The following is an 18,101-nucleotide window of genomic DNA, read 5'->3' as shown; positions in this document are numbered from 1 at the left end:
CCTGAGATGGTGGTTTAGGTAGTACCTATCAAACTAATTATAAAGTTTATTTTAGCTAGTCAAATTTCTGGGCAGGGATCCAAATGTTATTGAGGCAGGATGGGTGGAGAGATGTATATTTTATCAATAAGATAAGCCAAGTCAGGAGTGAAGCTCATGAAAGAGTGCGAGGAAAAAACATTCCTGGCATTGTTGTAGTCATGACTTACAGTAATAGCATGGAAGGAGAGACTTCAAAGTTTTGTATGAAAATTTCACTTTTACAATTTAAAACTTAATTTTTAATAGTTGCATTTGATTGTTTCATGTAGACTTAAATATTGGCTATAAGCCATCTTTCTTTATTAAGTTGATCTGTCAAAGATGAATTCATCTGTTATTAAAAGCTACAGATGTTTCTCATACTGGTTCAGCAACAGTAACAAAAAAATAATGTGTTCCCAAAGGTAATGAACTAGCCAGACTGATTGAAAAAAGAAAAAAAAAAAAAAAAGAAAAAAAGTGTAAGACTGAACACTAAATCTGTGAAGAAAATAATGCAGCAATACCAGTTCCTGAAGATGCTAAGTACAAAACTGTTTGTGCCAAGATGGCATCCCTATTAGATTTAGAAGGTACCATGACATTTTTGGCTCTTTTGACTGACAAATAATATTTTTCTTCTTTAACTTGCAGTCTTCCTGAAAAAGGAATTTGAAAGAATGTCCTGTAATCATTTGTGTCTGACTGTGCTTCAAATCTGCTTATAATTTAAACCCCTGAAATTATTTGCTTGAAGTGTTTCTGAATGATTAAACCTGTTGTTTTAAATAACAGCATGAATGAGGCAGCAACCTAAGACTGGGAAGAAATCTACTCTCTTACTGAGGGTCACTTAATCCCATCTTTTTTCCTCTGTTTCATGTCACTCATTTTACACTCTCTTCCTCATGAAGCAGAGACACTTATGTGATGAAATACACTAACCTTGAGTGAAATTCTTCTGGGCACTTGGATTTTATGAAGTTGAAGAAAGATGATTTGGGAGGAAAAGCACTTCCTCCAAAGAATTTTCCTGTAGTTCACGTGCCTTTGAAACACAGATGATGTATGGGCATCCATGACCCTGTCCTTCTTGCTCAATTTGCATTCCAGCACATTTTAAGCTTCTAAACCACTCGTTCATGCATCAGTACCTGTTTTGTTAATGTATTGAGGTACAATGGACATTTTTGAGATTTCTAGCTAATTCCCAGACAGCAACTCTGCAGAGGTGGTGTTTAGGAAATTATAAAGGATCCACTTTTTTCCAGGTAAATAGACACAGGAACTTGGCTTAAGCTTCTATGGCAAAGGAAGCCTGAAATACCTACATGACTCTGAGGTTTAAAGGTGGCAATTATTCATTCTTGGTAAAAAAGTATTTTGTTTATTTTCACCTGTAATAAAGTGTTGGGTCATTCCATAGCCTGCTTATTAAATGAAATGCATCTTCTCCTTTGTCTTCAATGTCAGGTTGATCCATAGTGGTAAAACCATCATAATACAACTTTAGCATCTTTTGATTCTGCCATTACATCTCATAGTTAACCACTTTCCCACAAAACAGAGAATGTGATGAAAAACCAGGGGACATCAGGAATAAACATGCTGGTATTCAGCTATTAATTAGTTTGAAAAATAATAGGGCATTCTTCATTCCCAATTTTTACTATTTACTCTGGGACTACCAAGGAATTTTATGAACCAAGCATACACACAAGTGCATCATATAGTTCATAAACTGATGGAGGTTTGTCATGCTTGATATGTAGTTCTTCTTTTTCCAGAACCACTGTTAGAAAACACTGAGGAAGAGATTTTTTAAATTGTCTTATTTAGTCTGCTTTTGCCTTTTGCAGCTGACACCAGTCTTGGAACAGATGATGTTTATGATGACAAAGGGTGCCAGTGTGATGTGTCTGTAGAAGATCTCACCCCTGCTCTTAAAACTGTTATTAGAGCTATCAGGTGAGTAGAAAATATTGAATGAATAAACACCTGAATAAATAAATAAATAAATAAATTTCTTTACTTAGGATACTAATAAATTGCATGTCTCTTCATAAAATGATAGTTAGTTGAACTTATTACATGGCTATATTTGTTAAATAACTAATGCTAATATATTATACTTCTATTTTAGTTAAAACATTTTATCAGTTCTATTATCAGTTTTTTGATATCTAAAAATGTTACATGATTTGACACAGAAAGGAAGATGGATGCAGTTAACATTATATGTTGTTTGGATGCTGTTTTTAATTTTATTTTATGTTATCCAAACTACAATTTCATGTAATTTTATTGAATATGTATCACCTTGCCTGGAAAAGTTACTTCCTTTAAAAGGTTTTATTGCACTGTAGGGTTTTATTGCATTTCCGTATTCCTGAGACTTTTCATATGACTTTTATTGCAAATTTCTTCTGGTAAGAACAGAATAATTACTTTAATTCAGTTGTCCAAAGCCTTGCCTACCACTATCCACTAAACTAAATATAACCCAAATCATTTAAAACAAATAATCTCCTTTTCCAAGAAAGTAGCAAACTGCATTGAAACTTATAAAGTTACCTGCATTGAGAGTTTAAAAGTGTCATTCACTCTCTCGAGACTCCCAAGGCTATTTATCTTCAAGAGTATTTTGAAGCATAAATCCTGACAGTCAAAATCTCCGCCATAAAGTGTACAGCAACAAGCAAGGAGAGCTCAAGCATTCCCTGTCTGGTGGCAGCAAACCCCAGGTTATCACTGGGGGTCACCCCACTGGCTCTGCATCACAGTCACATCAGTGCCCAGCACCCTTCTTGGGTGCAGGAAGGTAGGCAGACAGACAGACAGCAGCCAAAAGGTATTTCTGCAAAAACCTATTGAAAGACAATGTTTTCCTGGACAGAAACCCTTGCCTGAGTTTTCTCAGCACTGTAGAAAGAAGAAACTCGAGCTTTTTATCGCACAATTTCATGCAGTGATAACATATGGGCTACTTACATTTTCTTCCCTTTTTCCATTGAGTAAAATGAAGATAGATAGTGGGTAAGGCTGTTTCTAAAACTTTTCTACTAGCACAGACAGCTTGACAGATCATTTGCAGACATCTTTTCCTGCCATATTCCAACCTGCCTGGAAATGACCTCACAGGATAATTCAGATACCAGGCCTTTGTCTACAGCCAGTGCAACTGGCAACCCAAATGCCATTGCTGAAAACCATCTCTTGCTAGCAATGTTCCAGCAGGTGACAGGAAACCCTTTTTTCACAGTGGACACCCACCCACAAGGCAAGCCTATTCCCTCAAATGGAAAATGCTCACATTAGGAACACTCAGCATAATCCACTGACTTAGGTGTCAAAGATGCTTCTCTCTGATGCTGCATTTTAAACAGACTGGACAACTCCTGGCTCCAGGTGCACCTTTCCACTTGTCCTGGCAAGGGACAACCATTTCTTCATACTGTCCAAATTCCTTGATTACACATTTTAATACTTAATTCATGGAGCTCATTTTCTAAGGGGCCACTGGATTGTTCAATGCATCATCTGCATTTTTGCTTGGTGGTGTCAATCATTATCAGTTCAAATGGAAAGTAACCCAATGTGAAGGATATAGTTGGGAAATTTTCCCCACAGTACCATCCACAGAAATGTTCTAATAAGAAGAGCAAAGGTGCAAGATTTGATTGTTTCAATCATGTACTATTTAACTGATGAGAATAAAATTTTTATATTCTCTCCAACATTTACTCTGCATGGCCTACTAGAAAAACAACTCATGTCACCACTGAGGCTGAGACGAAGAATCTCCACTTGCCATCAATTAGCCATGAATCTCTCCCATCTCCCTGCAAATTTTAGTGTTTTGCAAGATTACAAGCAACACATACATCTTGCTTCAGAAACTTACCTTTGTTTGACATCTGTAAAGCAGTAATATGCCATGATCTTGAGACTTCTGTATATGCTATACTTTAATCTCTCAAAATCAAGAGACTGATAATTCAGTTCATCAGGTAGCTGATACACCTCTTTCTGATTATTCAGAGTATCTGTTACCAGACTACACTGGGATCTATGCAAACATCTGAAGAAGGATCTGAGACTCTATATAGTAACTGTAGAATTTCAAGATGATAACATCTGCCTATATGGAAACTTTGTGCCTCATTTTGAAGTTTGTTTTTAGAAACAGCTTTGAATTGCAAAGGCAGTGGGGGAGGGTGAAGGCTGGTTTTCCTTTCATGCATCTGGTATACAGAAGCAGGCGAAGACAGAAGGCACTTGCATAGTTTTATGACACACTGTGAAAAGAACTCAAATATAAACACAGACAGTTGAATCCATTCTTGATACATCAACTTGAAAAATTGCTATAAGGGAGACTAATTATTTTTTCCTGCTTAGATTTGGGTACAAATTGTTTTACATAGACACAAATGAACCCTTTGTTTTAGGGGGAAATGAAATTAACAAAATGAATTAATGCCTGTGGGTTTACAGAGGTAGGTCCTCTCAGTTTTGGAATCAAAACATTTGGGGTGGGTTTTTTTTTTTATGTGCAAGGAACCTAAAATTTGCTCCCTAATCTCAAGTTGGACAGCCTTGTAATAGCAAAAGAAAAAAACTGGATTATTTATAATTTTTCATTTTGGTAATTCTGAAGTCTACTGTGTCAGTTTTGACTTTGTTTACTTATATTTTTTCCAGGACTACTTTATTCTTCAAAACAGGTTTTTAAGTAAACAAACTCCAAAATTTTCATTTTGTTATAGTCAAAACAGAGGATGGAGAAAACAGTCCTTTCCTGAAAAAGTTCTCAACATTTTGGTCCTTTCCAAAAAAGACAGGGCTCTCAACTACTCCTGCTGAAGACCCACCAGGCAAACCTGTCTGGTAACATGTCAAGCTCTTAATCTGCTCTCAAAGCCCCCTAAACTGAGCCTTTTATCTTGTGTGCTGCCTGTTCCATCCCCTCTCACTCCACAAGCTCTCTGTCAGGAAAGATCAACTGAGGGAATAGGGAAAGTGAGGAAAAGCTGCTCAATGCGTTTGCACCATGTTGGGTGAGTAGGGTACAGATGGGTAGTGTGGTGAAGCGTGGTGTGCACCACAGCATGCCTTGGGCCCAGCCAGGATCAGTCCTGCTCATCCACAGCCTCCAGCTGTGATCAGAGCAGTGCACAAAGCAGTCCTTGCAGTGCACTGAGTCCATGTGCCAGCAGGTTCTTCGGCGCTACTCAACCACCCCCAGTCTTGTTGTGAACAAAAAGCCACTAATATCCTGCAGAGATCCTGGAGACTAACAAAAAGAATTGTATTTTGCAGCTCTATTAGTTCACAATGATGAATGTGTATAAAAGAGACTAAAAGGAAGATGAGGATACCTTGTTTCCCTATATTGTGATATCTCTGATCATTTTCCATAGCAAGAAGCACTCATTTCAATAATACTTTCCACATGGAAATGATGGAATTACTGTACTATTTATGGAATATAAAATGAGATTTGAGAAGCATAAATAAATATGCAAGAGAAAATAACTGCAATGGCAGGAAGATGAACATACTGACCTAATAGGTCTTTTCTCTCTTTAACTCTAGTAATTGCAAAGATATGTTTTCATTTGTTGCTAATGAAAAAAAGAAAAAACTGTAGCTAAATGTAATGAAACTTGAGAATTCTAGAGCTGATAAGCTGTATAGTTGAACAGTCATACATATTTAACAGACAAAGATGGAAAATATAATTTACCATTTATGTTCAGTCTTTACAATGTTCCTGCAACACCTATAAAATGTATTTTTAGTAGCCATTTTGAATTTATTCCATGTAGAGTTTCAGACCACCTCTTTCTTTTAAATCCAAACACATTGTTTATTTTCTGCCAGATGGTCTTCAGAGCCAAGGCAAGGCTCTTACACATGTGTTTGGCTAGGACAGCACTGTACCTGGGGGAAAATCATGTTTCTGGCTGCTAGGAGATGAGTCAGGTCGAGACATGAGAGAGAAGACCATTTTTATTCGCTTGCCTCACATGTAGTAGAGCTGTGTCTCAAGCACCTTTGTCTGCTGGACTCCCTGTGTTGGATCCTGATCTCTTCTGCACAATACAGTATTTCCAGGAAGAAGGGATATTAGGCAAGGTAAGGGTAGAGAGACAGAGGCACCAGCAAAGCTAGATCTCTATGCACCTGCTTTCCTCATGTAGTAGGTGAGCAAACAACCTGTGGTCACCCTCATCTGGCTGTGGATAAAACAACCTACCTGCATTTAATATTTAAGGCAGTAACCGTGTATGATTCCACATGAATCCCAGTAGAATGGAGCCCTTTTTCTTCTGAAATAATGACTAGACTGACAAGGCACAGCTTTGAAAATAATGGCATGAGTATGACAAGGCTGCACAAAGGATTAGGGATGTTCTAACTTGGTGCCAGTCTCAGGAAAGTGCACTAAATGACAATCAAAACAGCTTTTAATACTGGAAAGGGCAACATGAATGCAAATTAAAATGCAGTGAATGCCAGGGAAGATATGCAACATGCAAGTACAAAAGACACTAATTTTAGAGTAATGCTGATCCTGGATCTGAGAACAAATAAATGAAAAGGGTGCTGCTTTTAGCTATGGGTCAATAGGACAAAAGTTGGTATCGGACCTGAAACTTTCCACAAATTATCAGAGTATAGTAAAGATTAGTAGGGCCTGTGGTTTAGGTATTAATTCAGACAACGCACTTTTATATATTGTTCTGCTTCAACCGACGATTTTCTTTTTTTTTTTTCCCGCTCTTCTCTGGCTGTATCACTGAAATAAGCTACATTTTATGACTAATTCTTAGCAGAGCTCGGTCCTGTTTCACTGGCCTGTGACGGGCCTTGTTCGCCCCCTGCTGGTGCGGCTGGGAAAGGCAGCCCTGGCTGCCCGGCCGCCTTCGGGGCTGGTGCTCCGAACTGCGGCGTGCGTGACTTGGTGCTCGTTTTCCCCTCTTCCTACCGACAGGTTACCTGCTATTCCCTTGGTTTTTATCCCACAGCAGCTCACAGTCTGCGTGGTTGTACATAATCTATCCGGATGGGTGTCCAAACACAAGGAATCATACAATGGTTTGTATGATTGTAACAACCAGCTAGCTCTGACCCATCCTGCTATGGGCAGGGACACATCGCACTTGGTCACTCCAAGGTTGCTTGGGTCTTGAGACCAACTTACTCCAAGCCCCATCCAACCTGGTCTTGAACAGTGACAGGGATGGGGCATCCACAACTCTCCTGGGTTCCAGAGCCTTACCACCTTCACAGTAAAGAAATTTAATTACATAATGATTTCGAGATTTAGGAAGCCAACTGAGTTTTTAAAACTGACACTAAGTAACTATGGAGATTCACCCACATTTAATAACTGCAAAGCAGTTGCAAGGCTCCATCACTGAAAGAATTGTTTTTCTTTATTAACTTGCAGGCTTTCAAAATGACAGTTTTTTAATAGTTCAATATTTTTTACACAGTTTATGTAACATTTTGTGTACTTGAAGAAAAAGAAGTGAGGAATATGGGTCTGTTCCAAACTGTGCTGAAGTTAATTAAGATGGAATCGCAAGAGCTAATACCTAAACCAGAAACAGTTACAGCTCACTGATACAGCTGTGATGCTTTCAATTCTGTTTTACTTCTCAACATTATGAACAAACTGCCTTGATAAGCAAAAAAAGTGTTATGAAGCTGCAAAGTAGTAATGAAGACTTTTGTGCTACCTGATTAAGAAGCTTCTATGGTTGTTAATATAAATTAGTCTTCTGCCTCTTCCCTTGTAAAATCACCCAGTTGTGGTAAATTCAGTTGTCTTCAATTATGCCAATAATCATCTGGCTCTTCTTTTCTAATAGAGTTTCATATTTTCACTTTATTAAATGCATGAAGTAAAACATTGTGACCACTGAAACATAGTAACAATAACAACAAAACTATCATCCTGTCTTGTATGTCAGCTGCATCATTCATTCTTTGTAACCTCAATAAAGAACTAGATTCAGAAGATTAGTTTCTTATTTAGATTAGGGTCTTATAAACCAGCACCTTGGCATAATTTGACAGCTAAAAATAAAAAAAAATCCACATCCCAGATTCATCACAGCTTCACAGGTTTCCAGATTACAGAAGATACCAAAAGCCATTGATCTGCAGAACTAGCTGGTAATGCAAAAGAGGAAAGCCTATGATCTGATATATTTGAAAGTGCATGAAGATCATTCCTGAAGTGTCAAGTTGATGGACTGCTCCCAAGAGGTCTTTTCCATTTTTAATTTCTATAATCAGAATCATAGTTCTGTACCAGTGACAAACAATCTCATATTTAACTGAATGTTACCAGAATGGGAAATACCAACAAGCTAAGTACTGTGAGAAAAGGCTGACATTATCTGTAAGAATATTTATGTATGATACAAAAATCAGTAGAGGATCACTATATACTATATGCTATCAATGCAACTCTACATACCTATTATCATGTCTGTCCTGAATATGAAGTATGAAGTATATATACTTCATATGAAGTATGGCTTTTCTAAATTCCACTAAAAAACATTAATAATCTATTTTTATCAGAGAGTGAAAGCCGTGTTTTGGGTTTTATTATAATTTGTTGTCTTACAGCTGCTAAATACATATCATAATAAACACAGAGGGCTACATTATCATGAATACTGGCATTTGGGATAGGATACAAATTTACAGTCTCTGATTTTTCAATTGCAATAGATAGCAAGTATCAGCAGTTTGGCCCTAATGGGAATTTATAAGCTCTGCAGCACAGGCCAGAATGGCTAACCCTTGTCTTCTCTCCCAGTTCTTAGGTAAACAAAGGAAAACTTCAGGTTCTACCAGCTGACCAGGAAAATCATCTCACTGTCATTTATTTTCTAAATTTGTCACTTTTATTGTTTAAATTTGTGATTTAATATCAAGCTTTCAATTCTAAGAAGAGCTAAGAGCTATTATGGGGACATCACATGTTCATGTCATATATCACAGAAACTTGTGCAAGACTCACATAGAAACACATATGCCATTCATCAATTTTGGATATTTACTATTATCTGAAATGTTAGTATTCTGCAGTAAAGTTCAAGGAAAAACTTGTGAATGCTAATTAAGCAATAATTCTAGTAGGAACAAACACGAAAACTTCTCTTCAGCTGGCAAAATTTGATCTTAAGTCAGCCAAATAAGTGGAAAATAAATATTTAGGACTGAGTGTTAATTTAAAAATAAAAACTGATGAAAAATTAATTAGGTTGTTTGGGTTTTTTTCCTCGAAGAGCAGAGCAAGGAACTTAAAATGCACACCAGACAAGAATACTTGTTATTTAAGTTTGTGTAATGGATTCATTAAAGAAATCTTTCCTGTAACAATAGAAGTATCTTATGCACAAATGTAGCTGACGTGGTACCTCACTCAAGTCAGTGAAACTAATCCCAGGTTTAAGTCAGGTGTGTACTTCGGTACATTTAATATCAAATACCTAGCACAAAAAAGTCAAACAGGTATATACTGATACACTAAATGTGGTCTGCAATCTTTAAAATGGTGTTATCTAATCTCTCAAACAATTCAGAGACATAGCTACAGTACATTTGTACTTAAAAAAAAAATGTGAAAGTTTACTTGCACAAGCTGTATTGAAAATACCTTCCATTTAAAAATGAGCTATCAAATATTGTCAATGAACTATACCTACGGTTCCACAGCTGTTGAAAATTAACCTATAAAATGTTTTTCCCCCACAGAATTATGAAGTTTCATGTTGCAAAGAGGAAGTTTAAGGAAACACTTCGCCCATATGATGTCAAAGATGTCATTGAACAGTATTCAGCAGGTCATCTAGACATGTTATGCAGGATTAAGAGTCTTCAGTCACGGTAAGGAAAGAATTAGTTACACTCTGCATAAGCATCTAATGTCATTCACTGCATAAAGTATATTGGCAAAGTTTAACATTTCTGTGCTACGTAGCGTCTCTTTCTGTGAACACAGCTGAGCCAGAAATTGAATGGTGGGGAAAAAACAAACAAAAAAAAAGTATCCAAATTTCTTTTCAGAAAATGGAAGTCTGAACAGTAGAAAAGGTAATCCTTTATCTGTAAAGTCCATTTGCAAACAAGGACTTTAGTCAAAAGGGTGAGGAAGACATTGAGAACTGCCTCTTTCCCATCCCATTCTTCTTATTTTCACATAAAAGAAATTGAGAACTACTGATAATGTAGTATTTATGTGGGTTTTATGTTAGAGATTTCCAGAAATAGTAATTAAAAAAACCAAACCAAACAACACGACATCATATTTATCATTATCAGGGAAGATTAGGGATTCCTGCTTCAAACTGACAACTCTCCCAGGAGTGGATGTTGTTAGGATGGGGGAGCTGGGAGTGGCACCGGTATGTCTGTTTCTCCATAACATCAAGCTGCTGGAGAGGCCACCTCCTCCTTCCCCCTTTTAGTAAGTCTAGCCCTGGCTTTCCCAGATGATGGCTAAGTTCTGACTCCTGGTTAGCGCCAACAAAAAAGAAAAGTAGTCTAATATGCTCAAAAATCACTCCTTTTTTCCCCCCTTAATTAATAAAATTATGTTTGTCTTCTTCCTTGAGTGCTTTCCTGAAGTACTGTGATTTTTAACTCATAAATATACCAAACACTTCCATATCTATGCCAGTTCCAGGATTGGCAACAGCTTTTGGTTTCTCTTTCAGCGTTGACCAAATTCTCGGGAAAGGACAAATGACAGCAGATAAAAGAAGCAGAGAAAAGAATCCTGCAGAGCATGAGACAACTGATGATGTCAGCATGTTAGGGCGGGTTGTCAAAGTGGAGAAACAGGTAGAGTGACCATCTGTGTTACTTTGTCTTGCTTTATTGCTCATGCTTTTTCTGTGTTTTATTGCCAGTTTCAAAAGCTGAACAGGTAACTTTTTTTTTTTCTAACACCTGCTTAATTTCTGCATTGAAATAAAAATTATAGGAATTGCATTACCTTAACCTTTTCTCCCCTTTATTCAGCTTGCTTATGAAAAATGTACATGGCTTCTGATATTATTTTTCAAGGCTCAATAGCATACATCAAGCTACTTCCATTTTTCTCTTCAGCAGTTACATTTTCCCTTTGCTTGGGTTCCAGATGTTTTAAATTAGTATTTGGCACTAACATTGACCTTTTCCTCTCATCTAGGTACAATCCATTGAGTCAAAACTGGACTGTCTATTAGATATTTATCAACAAGTTTTGCGAAAAGGATCTGCATCTGCGCTCACTTTGGCTTCATTTCAAATGCCAGCTTTCGAGTGTGAGCAGACTTCTGATTATCAAAGTCCATCAGACAGCAAAGATTTGTCTAATTCTGCACAACTTAGTGGATGCGTATCCAGATCAGCTAGTGCCAATCTGCCTCGTGGCCTACAGCTTATACTGACACCAAATGAATTTAGCACTCAGGCTTACTATGCTTTTAGTCCAGCTATGCATAGTCAAGCAACACAAGTGCCAAATGATGGACCTGCAACGGTTAATAATACATCAAACCAAATAAACCAGACAACTAAGCCAGCAACTCCGACAACATTACAAATACCACCTTTCTCATCGATGAAGCATGTCAATAGGCCTGAGCCCATTCATATTATTCCTGTAACCACCCAGGAAAATATTTCTAATGTCACCGCTTGCCTTGTTGCATCAAAGGATAATGGACAAGTTGCACAGCCCAGTGCGACAAAGGATCTCACATGGAGAAAAAGTCTGGATACAGAAGGGGAACCTTTGCTCTCAGTTAAACCTGTGGTGCAAATGGATTTAGGAAAATCTTTATCTGTACAAAACCTTATACAGTCAACAGAAGAACTGAATATACAGATTGCTGGCAGTGACTCCAGTGGTTCCAGAGGTAGCCAAGATGTATACTCCAAATGGAGGGAGTCAAAATTATTTATAACGGATGAAGAGTTGGAGACAGAGGCAGGGACAGAGACTACTGAAGCCATCTCGCGCCCATTAGTGGAAACAACTCTCTCTGCTGACTCTCTAAGGACTGGAATATCAAGATCATCTCAAAACATCTGCAAGCCAGGGGATGGTACAGAAGCACTCAATCTGCTCCATGTCAAACTTAAATAACTTCTGGCTTTCTTCACTGGCTGGGTCATTCCTCTAGTCATACATATCATAGCATGAACTGTTTTGAAAGCCTTTTTAAAAAGATAAAATCACAAAAATCAGGATGAATCTGCAAAGCAGTTGAATGAGCCCATATTTCTTAGTTGCATGAAAATGCATGTCTAAGCAATGGCTAACATCCAAATTTACACCTACAGTACAGCAGCCTTTCATGTGGTACAGTAGGTTTAAATAATGAGTTGCCTACAAAGCTAATGCTGCAGGATGTATCAAAAAACAAAAATTTGAGCATTTAGACCTTGTGCTGTTTCTACGGGGCAGAAGTAAAAATCTTAAGGTTTAAAGCACTTTGCTTCTGAACTAATTAAATATATATATATATATAATGTCCTGATTTAGATGATAGTTTATGTTTACAACAAAAAGATTATCTACAGCTGCTAGCAAGGTACCAAGGAAATGAGTAACATGGGGTTAGAAATGGCTGCCTGTCCCAAGATACACACATTAACTCATCAGTAATCTGTTATTTTTAGCTTTGAAGAACAGTATGTTAATATCTGATTTTTGGTGATCTAGTGCTGTGGCAGAAGTATCTGACACACCACTGTCACATTGTTCTTTATAACAAGAACTATTTTGTTATAAAATAATTGTATTTTAAAGATTGAGTCTGGCCTTAGAAGTGGATAATGTGGGTGACTGCACTGAAAATTCAAAGGAATCTCTCCTTCTTCCAGTCTCAGTGAGAAGCTGACTTGTGAATCTGTACCATTTTGGCAGCAGTAGGTGAGGAAGGAAGCAGATGCTGCCTTTACTGTAGAAGCAATATTTCCTTCTTGTGAAAATTTTGGCAATTTTCTTTGCAGTCCCAACCTGATACTATGACAGCATTTTCATAAGGCTGGGCAAGAAGGGAAGATGAGGAACTGAAATACAGATTAAAACTAAAGAGTACAGAACAGGAGGGAGAAATACTACACAATCAACAGGAAAATAAATAAATGTTAATATGGATTTAGGCAGGCAGGAAGGGAAATCATCCCAAAAAATAAAACAAGAAAGGTAAAGAAGGAAAAAGTTACTTTTTTTTTCATAGATATTATGGATATTATGCATTATTTAAAAAATCAATAAAAAAAAAAAAGCCGTGCAGGCAATCAGAAATAGAAATAGAAGTAGAGAAAATCACCTTAACTAAAAAAATTAAAGAAGACGAGGGCTTGTTGCTTTTTTAATAAAAGGGGAAGAGGAGAGAGGGAAAATGGCCCCACTCTTATAGCTCAACACTGTGTCCCAACTACAGTCATTTCTTGTGAACTTTCCAACACAGGACTCTAAGACTTCTTCCTGCTAAAACCCAAATTTTCAAATTCAAAACCTACATAAAACTGAGCATTCCTGCCTGATACATCCTCCTTTTTTTCTTACTCTAGCCTACACTTCACTTCTGCTGAGGTGCAGAAACAGTGCTAGTGCCTGCCTGCACATCCCCAGCAAGGCTTTGCCACTGGGGGAACCCTTGCAGAGCCTAAATGGGCTTTCACTCTTCCCAGCTGAATGAGGTTTCTGTGTGTTGCCTCCTGCCAGATTTACACCCCACCTGCACCACAGGCTTGTAGACAACCCAGCCTGGGCTCAGCTTCCCTCTAGCAGCAGGAATATGGAATGTATGGGTGTGCCAGTGCCAGCTCACTCAGGGCAGTGTTTTCTCAAGGCCCAGACGCTGGGAACTTGCTATGTACATCAAAAGCATCACTCCAGTCTTAATCGTGGCTAAATGCTGTAGATTGTATTGTGAAGGAGCTGATCTGTTTACTATGAAACCATTGTAACTTCTGCTTCCATTTGCTTTACAGAAGTATTCCTGGATGTTACATGACAACTTTATTATGTGAAAGTACATGCAAACTGTAGAGTGTATATATTGTGTCATTATATGGGGTCCATGGATGGTACACTGTGTTCCATGGCTGTTGCCGGAGCAAACTTCAGTTGTTAAATCCTGAAAGACACCTTGAAGCACAATTTCCGCACCACTGATTTGCCATATAATTCACCACATTCAGCCTTTCCTGTTTTCTTTTATGTGCAATCTGACCATACCGAAGCCTGATTACAACAGCAATTTTGTGAGGATAAATACATTTTTTTCCACATCTCAGTTCACTTAACTTATTTGAATGTCTGCAGTTTATCCAGACAGATATATAAGTTTAAAATATTGAAAATATAAAAATTTAGAATTGTTTTTCTTCGGCTATTTTTTTCCTTTTTCCTGTTTATGGTGCCTTTCTTGCCTTTCACATGAAGCCTCCTGCTGACCTAAGCACAAATGTGTGGTTAGGTTCAGTCAAGGAGCAAGCGATTGGGCACATGGCAACTGTGTGTCCATAGTGAATCTCCCCTTCCTTGACAAGACTGAAAAACCAAGGCATCATGAATTGGACACCACTCTTCCACCTTCACCTGCAGGAGCAGGTGGTTGCACCCCCATTGCACCCGGAAGGCGTGGATGGGAGAACTGAACAATGGCCCTGCCTGTCCCGATTCCGCACAGAAACAGGGCCTTGGGGTTTGCTGATAATTTATCTCACAGAAACTTGGTATTTTTGCCTTAAATGAGATGCTTGAGTCCTTCTAACTTTAAGTTAATTTATTTAATACAATTTTGTGCACAAAAGAATGAGTTCTATAAATTATGTATGAGAATATTAATGTCTTTACAAAGTACTGATAAATCCAGAAGATCGTATCTTTTCAAATTAAGGTTTAAAATTCTAATTTTTTTCTTTTATGCTCACCATTATTATTATTTTTGTAGATGCAAGTTCTTATCATATAAGGTTTTTTAACATAATATTGATAGAAAATAGAAAGAGTAGTGAATATATGAAATTTTAAAGAGGAAGAACTGTTTGTTTGGATTTTTATAAGCTTTACTCTTATTTCCTCATGAGGAGTTTCTATGCTCTCTCTTTAAAAGACAGTGTCATGACTGACAATCATTCATTGATTTCACAAAAGAAGAGCCTGTCTGGCTTTTCAAGTCTTGTCCTGAGTTCCTTATTAAAGTCCAGCTCATGACAACCAATAAGAATTGTTCATGAGTCAGGACAAAGAATTTTTTTTTTTCTGACTTACAATCCACTTGAGAATTGTTTGAAGAGAGAGGTTGAAATCAAGTAAGAGCTTCAGGACTTCAGCTTGATCTAAATAACTGTTTTCTGGTCAGCATGTTCTTCTACCTGAATGAAGAGAGAGCTGAAAAGAATGGTTTCAATTACTATTATTTGTTAAAAAAATTGTATTTGCTCCTGGCTTATATGATCTATACTTTTTATTTAAATATGAATATGATGTTGTAGCCTAGGGTTCAAGATTGCAAAGATCATACACTTTTATTTACAGTGCCCACAGTTGTTCCATATGTTTTTGAGATTCTCCTACTTAGATTGACTGCTCTCATTATAGTATGGTGATGAGTAATTCACCTGCTTTTCTGTGATAAGTCAAATCATGCTGAATTGCTGATGTATAGTAGAACATCTGATGTACAGTAGTATTTCTGGATTGGGACCTGCAATCCTTACTCAAGCAAAAATTCTATGGAATTCATTCATTCTATGAAATTCAAGAATTTTTCTTGAATTGGGAACTCAGATTCAAATCCTGATTTTGTTGGGCATCTGTTTGAAGTGAAAATGGTAATATTCCAGTTATTTCCTGAGGAAACTAATACTTAGCTGAACTTACCCTTGTCACATTGACTATATAAAAAATAACGCACAAAGTACTGATATAAAAAGGAAAGGAGAGAAGGGACATTTTTTAAAAGCACAGAGAAAATCAGAATATTCAGAAAATAGGAATAAGCAGGAAAAGAAAATATAACAGCAAAGGAATGGAGAAAAAAGGTGTTTAAACAACCGAGGCTAAATTCATCCTTGGATGGCTTCACTGACTTCAATGAATTCACTGCCCAGCTGGGTGAAGCTCAGCCTCCGTTGGGATAATCAGACTCAGTTCCACTGACCTTACAGGAACTGAACCACCTGTACCAGAAAGGAACTTGCCTCTCTGGGCCAACTATTATCCTGACTCATATGTCATGCAATCCTTTTGGATTCACTAGGTTTGAATGAAATACGGAAAAGAATTTGTCCCAGGTATTTCTGCTTCACTTTTTTTTTTTCCCCAAGTGTGTTAATTGACTTTATTCAAATGGATTACAACATCACACAAAGTGCTGTCACTGTCTAAAACAATTAATTTGTTTTTGAAATAAGACTTGTCTCCTGCAACGTCAGTGGAAGCATGTAATATTTTCCTGTCCATTCATCTGGATGCAGATGTGGCCAATCATTCAGCTGTGGCCACATACAGGACAATTCCAGATATATCCAATGTCATCTGCTATTGGAAGCATTTTTGACTTCTTTGAAAGACAAAAAGAAAGTTTCATAGCAGGCTAAGAAAGCAGGATGGCTGCTTCCACTGACAGTGCAACATTAGCCAGTACATTACAATGTTAATTGTAAATTCTTGACAAAGTTGAATCCATATTGTTGTTAATAAAAATGACTTGAAAAGTACTGTGACTACTGCATTTTTTCCTTACATAAAATATTGTATGTTGTGACCACATATCAGGCAAGAAAAACACAATTAAGCTTGCTCATTGTTTGCTTTTGAAGTTTTCTAATTTTTTCATAAGTGGACCAAAACACCACAAAAGAAGTTTGTTAGAATAAAATGTGCAGAAACCAGTCTGACACGTTCAGTTTCTGGTAACTGTTTACAGCAGTTTACTTTCACTTAATGTTGCAGCTCCTCTATGAAAATGAGCTTTGAAGTTATTGTTGCCTTCTGTGTTTGATAAATGGCAAGGAATTCAGAATTGGCAATCAGGGGCCTGTGTGGGGAGCAGGATTTCTCATGGAAGGCACATCTATCATCTCAGTTTAACCTGAGGCCAAGGTGAAGCCATATCTTCTGCATTTGACCATGAAAATTACTGTAGAATGTTACTGCACCAAACCTGAAACACTCAAGTGCAACACGCCTACTTTCTCCACTGTGCTCTTCCTGCAGCCTGGCTGAAGACAAGCTTTACTATTTGAGTATAAAATACTAAATACAGATAGCCTGTTCTTGTGGTGAAGTCACCTCCTCTGTGGAGGCTTCAAGAGTGGACCCAGATATCTCCATGTATCTCCAGTGATCCCCAGCCTCTCTTAACATACTTAAGATACTTAATATCTTAAGATACTGAAAATTAAAGCTGCAGTTGCCAGAAAGGGAGGTTTTCCAGGTCAGCCAATGTGAATACTACCAAGTTCTGCCTAAGAATAAACACAGGACAGGAAAGAAAGCAATTGTACACATTCTCATCTTGTGGAAAACCAGGCAGCCTTGCCTCCTGTGCACACAGAGCTTTTAGGGAAGGGTCAGAAGACAGTAGAGAGTAGTTTTCCCTGTTGGGTTACCTGGCAGATTGTCATGACCAGGTACCGGTGGTGATGCGTATCCATAAAGATACATACATAACTGTTCCCTACAGAGGTCCCTACAGAGGGGTTGGACCAGATGGCCTCCAAGAGGTCTTCAAGCTCTGCTGTTCTGTGATTCTGTTTCCAGTATTGTATCAGCATTAGTAAATTGAGTCATACTGAACATAAAAGCTTCATGAAACCATCATTAAAGCTTCATTTGAGATAAAATATTATGACTTCACTTAAAAAATCAGACTGCAATGTATCAGGATGACACCAGCCTGAGCACCCGACAAAATTACACAGTGCTGCCCTCACTCCGTTGCCTCCCCTGAGGCTTCCCTGAAGCTGTCCCATTCACCCTACAGACCTTGGGAGCTTTCCACATGTTCTCAACTATGTTTTTGCCTCTGCTGCCT

At 37.7% G+C, this 18,101-nt stretch overlaps 1 protein-coding gene across 3 annotated transcripts in view; it reads left to right on the top strand.

The window, feature by feature from the left end:
• The window catches only part of KCNQ5 (potassium voltage-gated channel subfamily Q member 5), a 282,028-nt gene extending 265,246 nt beyond the window's left edge, over positions 1-16,782 (top strand). For all 3 annotated transcript variants that reach the window (XM_088052801.1, XM_088052800.1, XM_014263536.2), the window contains 4 exons: positions 1,881-1,989; positions 9,808-9,939; positions 10,770-10,896; positions 11,246-16,782. In XM_088052801.1, the coding sequence (XP_087908927.1) occupies positions 1,881-1,989; positions 9,808-9,939; positions 10,770-10,896; positions 11,246-12,187 (1,310 nt within the window). In that variant the 3' untranslated portion in view covers positions 12,188-16,782. The remainder of the gene's footprint in view (positions 1-1,880; positions 1,990-9,807; positions 9,940-10,769; positions 10,897-11,245) is intronic.
• The last annotated feature ends 1,319 nt before the right edge of the window (positions 16,783-18,101 follow it).

Source organism: Pseudopodoces humilis, chromosome 3 (assembly GCF_049639895.1).
Source record: "Pseudopodoces humilis isolate 2021_Gansu_Grassland_sample_001 chromosome 3, ASM4963989v1, whole genome shotgun sequence".
Taxonomy (NCBI): domain Eukaryota; kingdom Metazoa; phylum Chordata; class Aves; order Passeriformes; family Paridae; genus Pseudopodoces; species Pseudopodoces humilis.
This window is presented reverse-complemented; position numbering and strand designations above follow the sequence as displayed.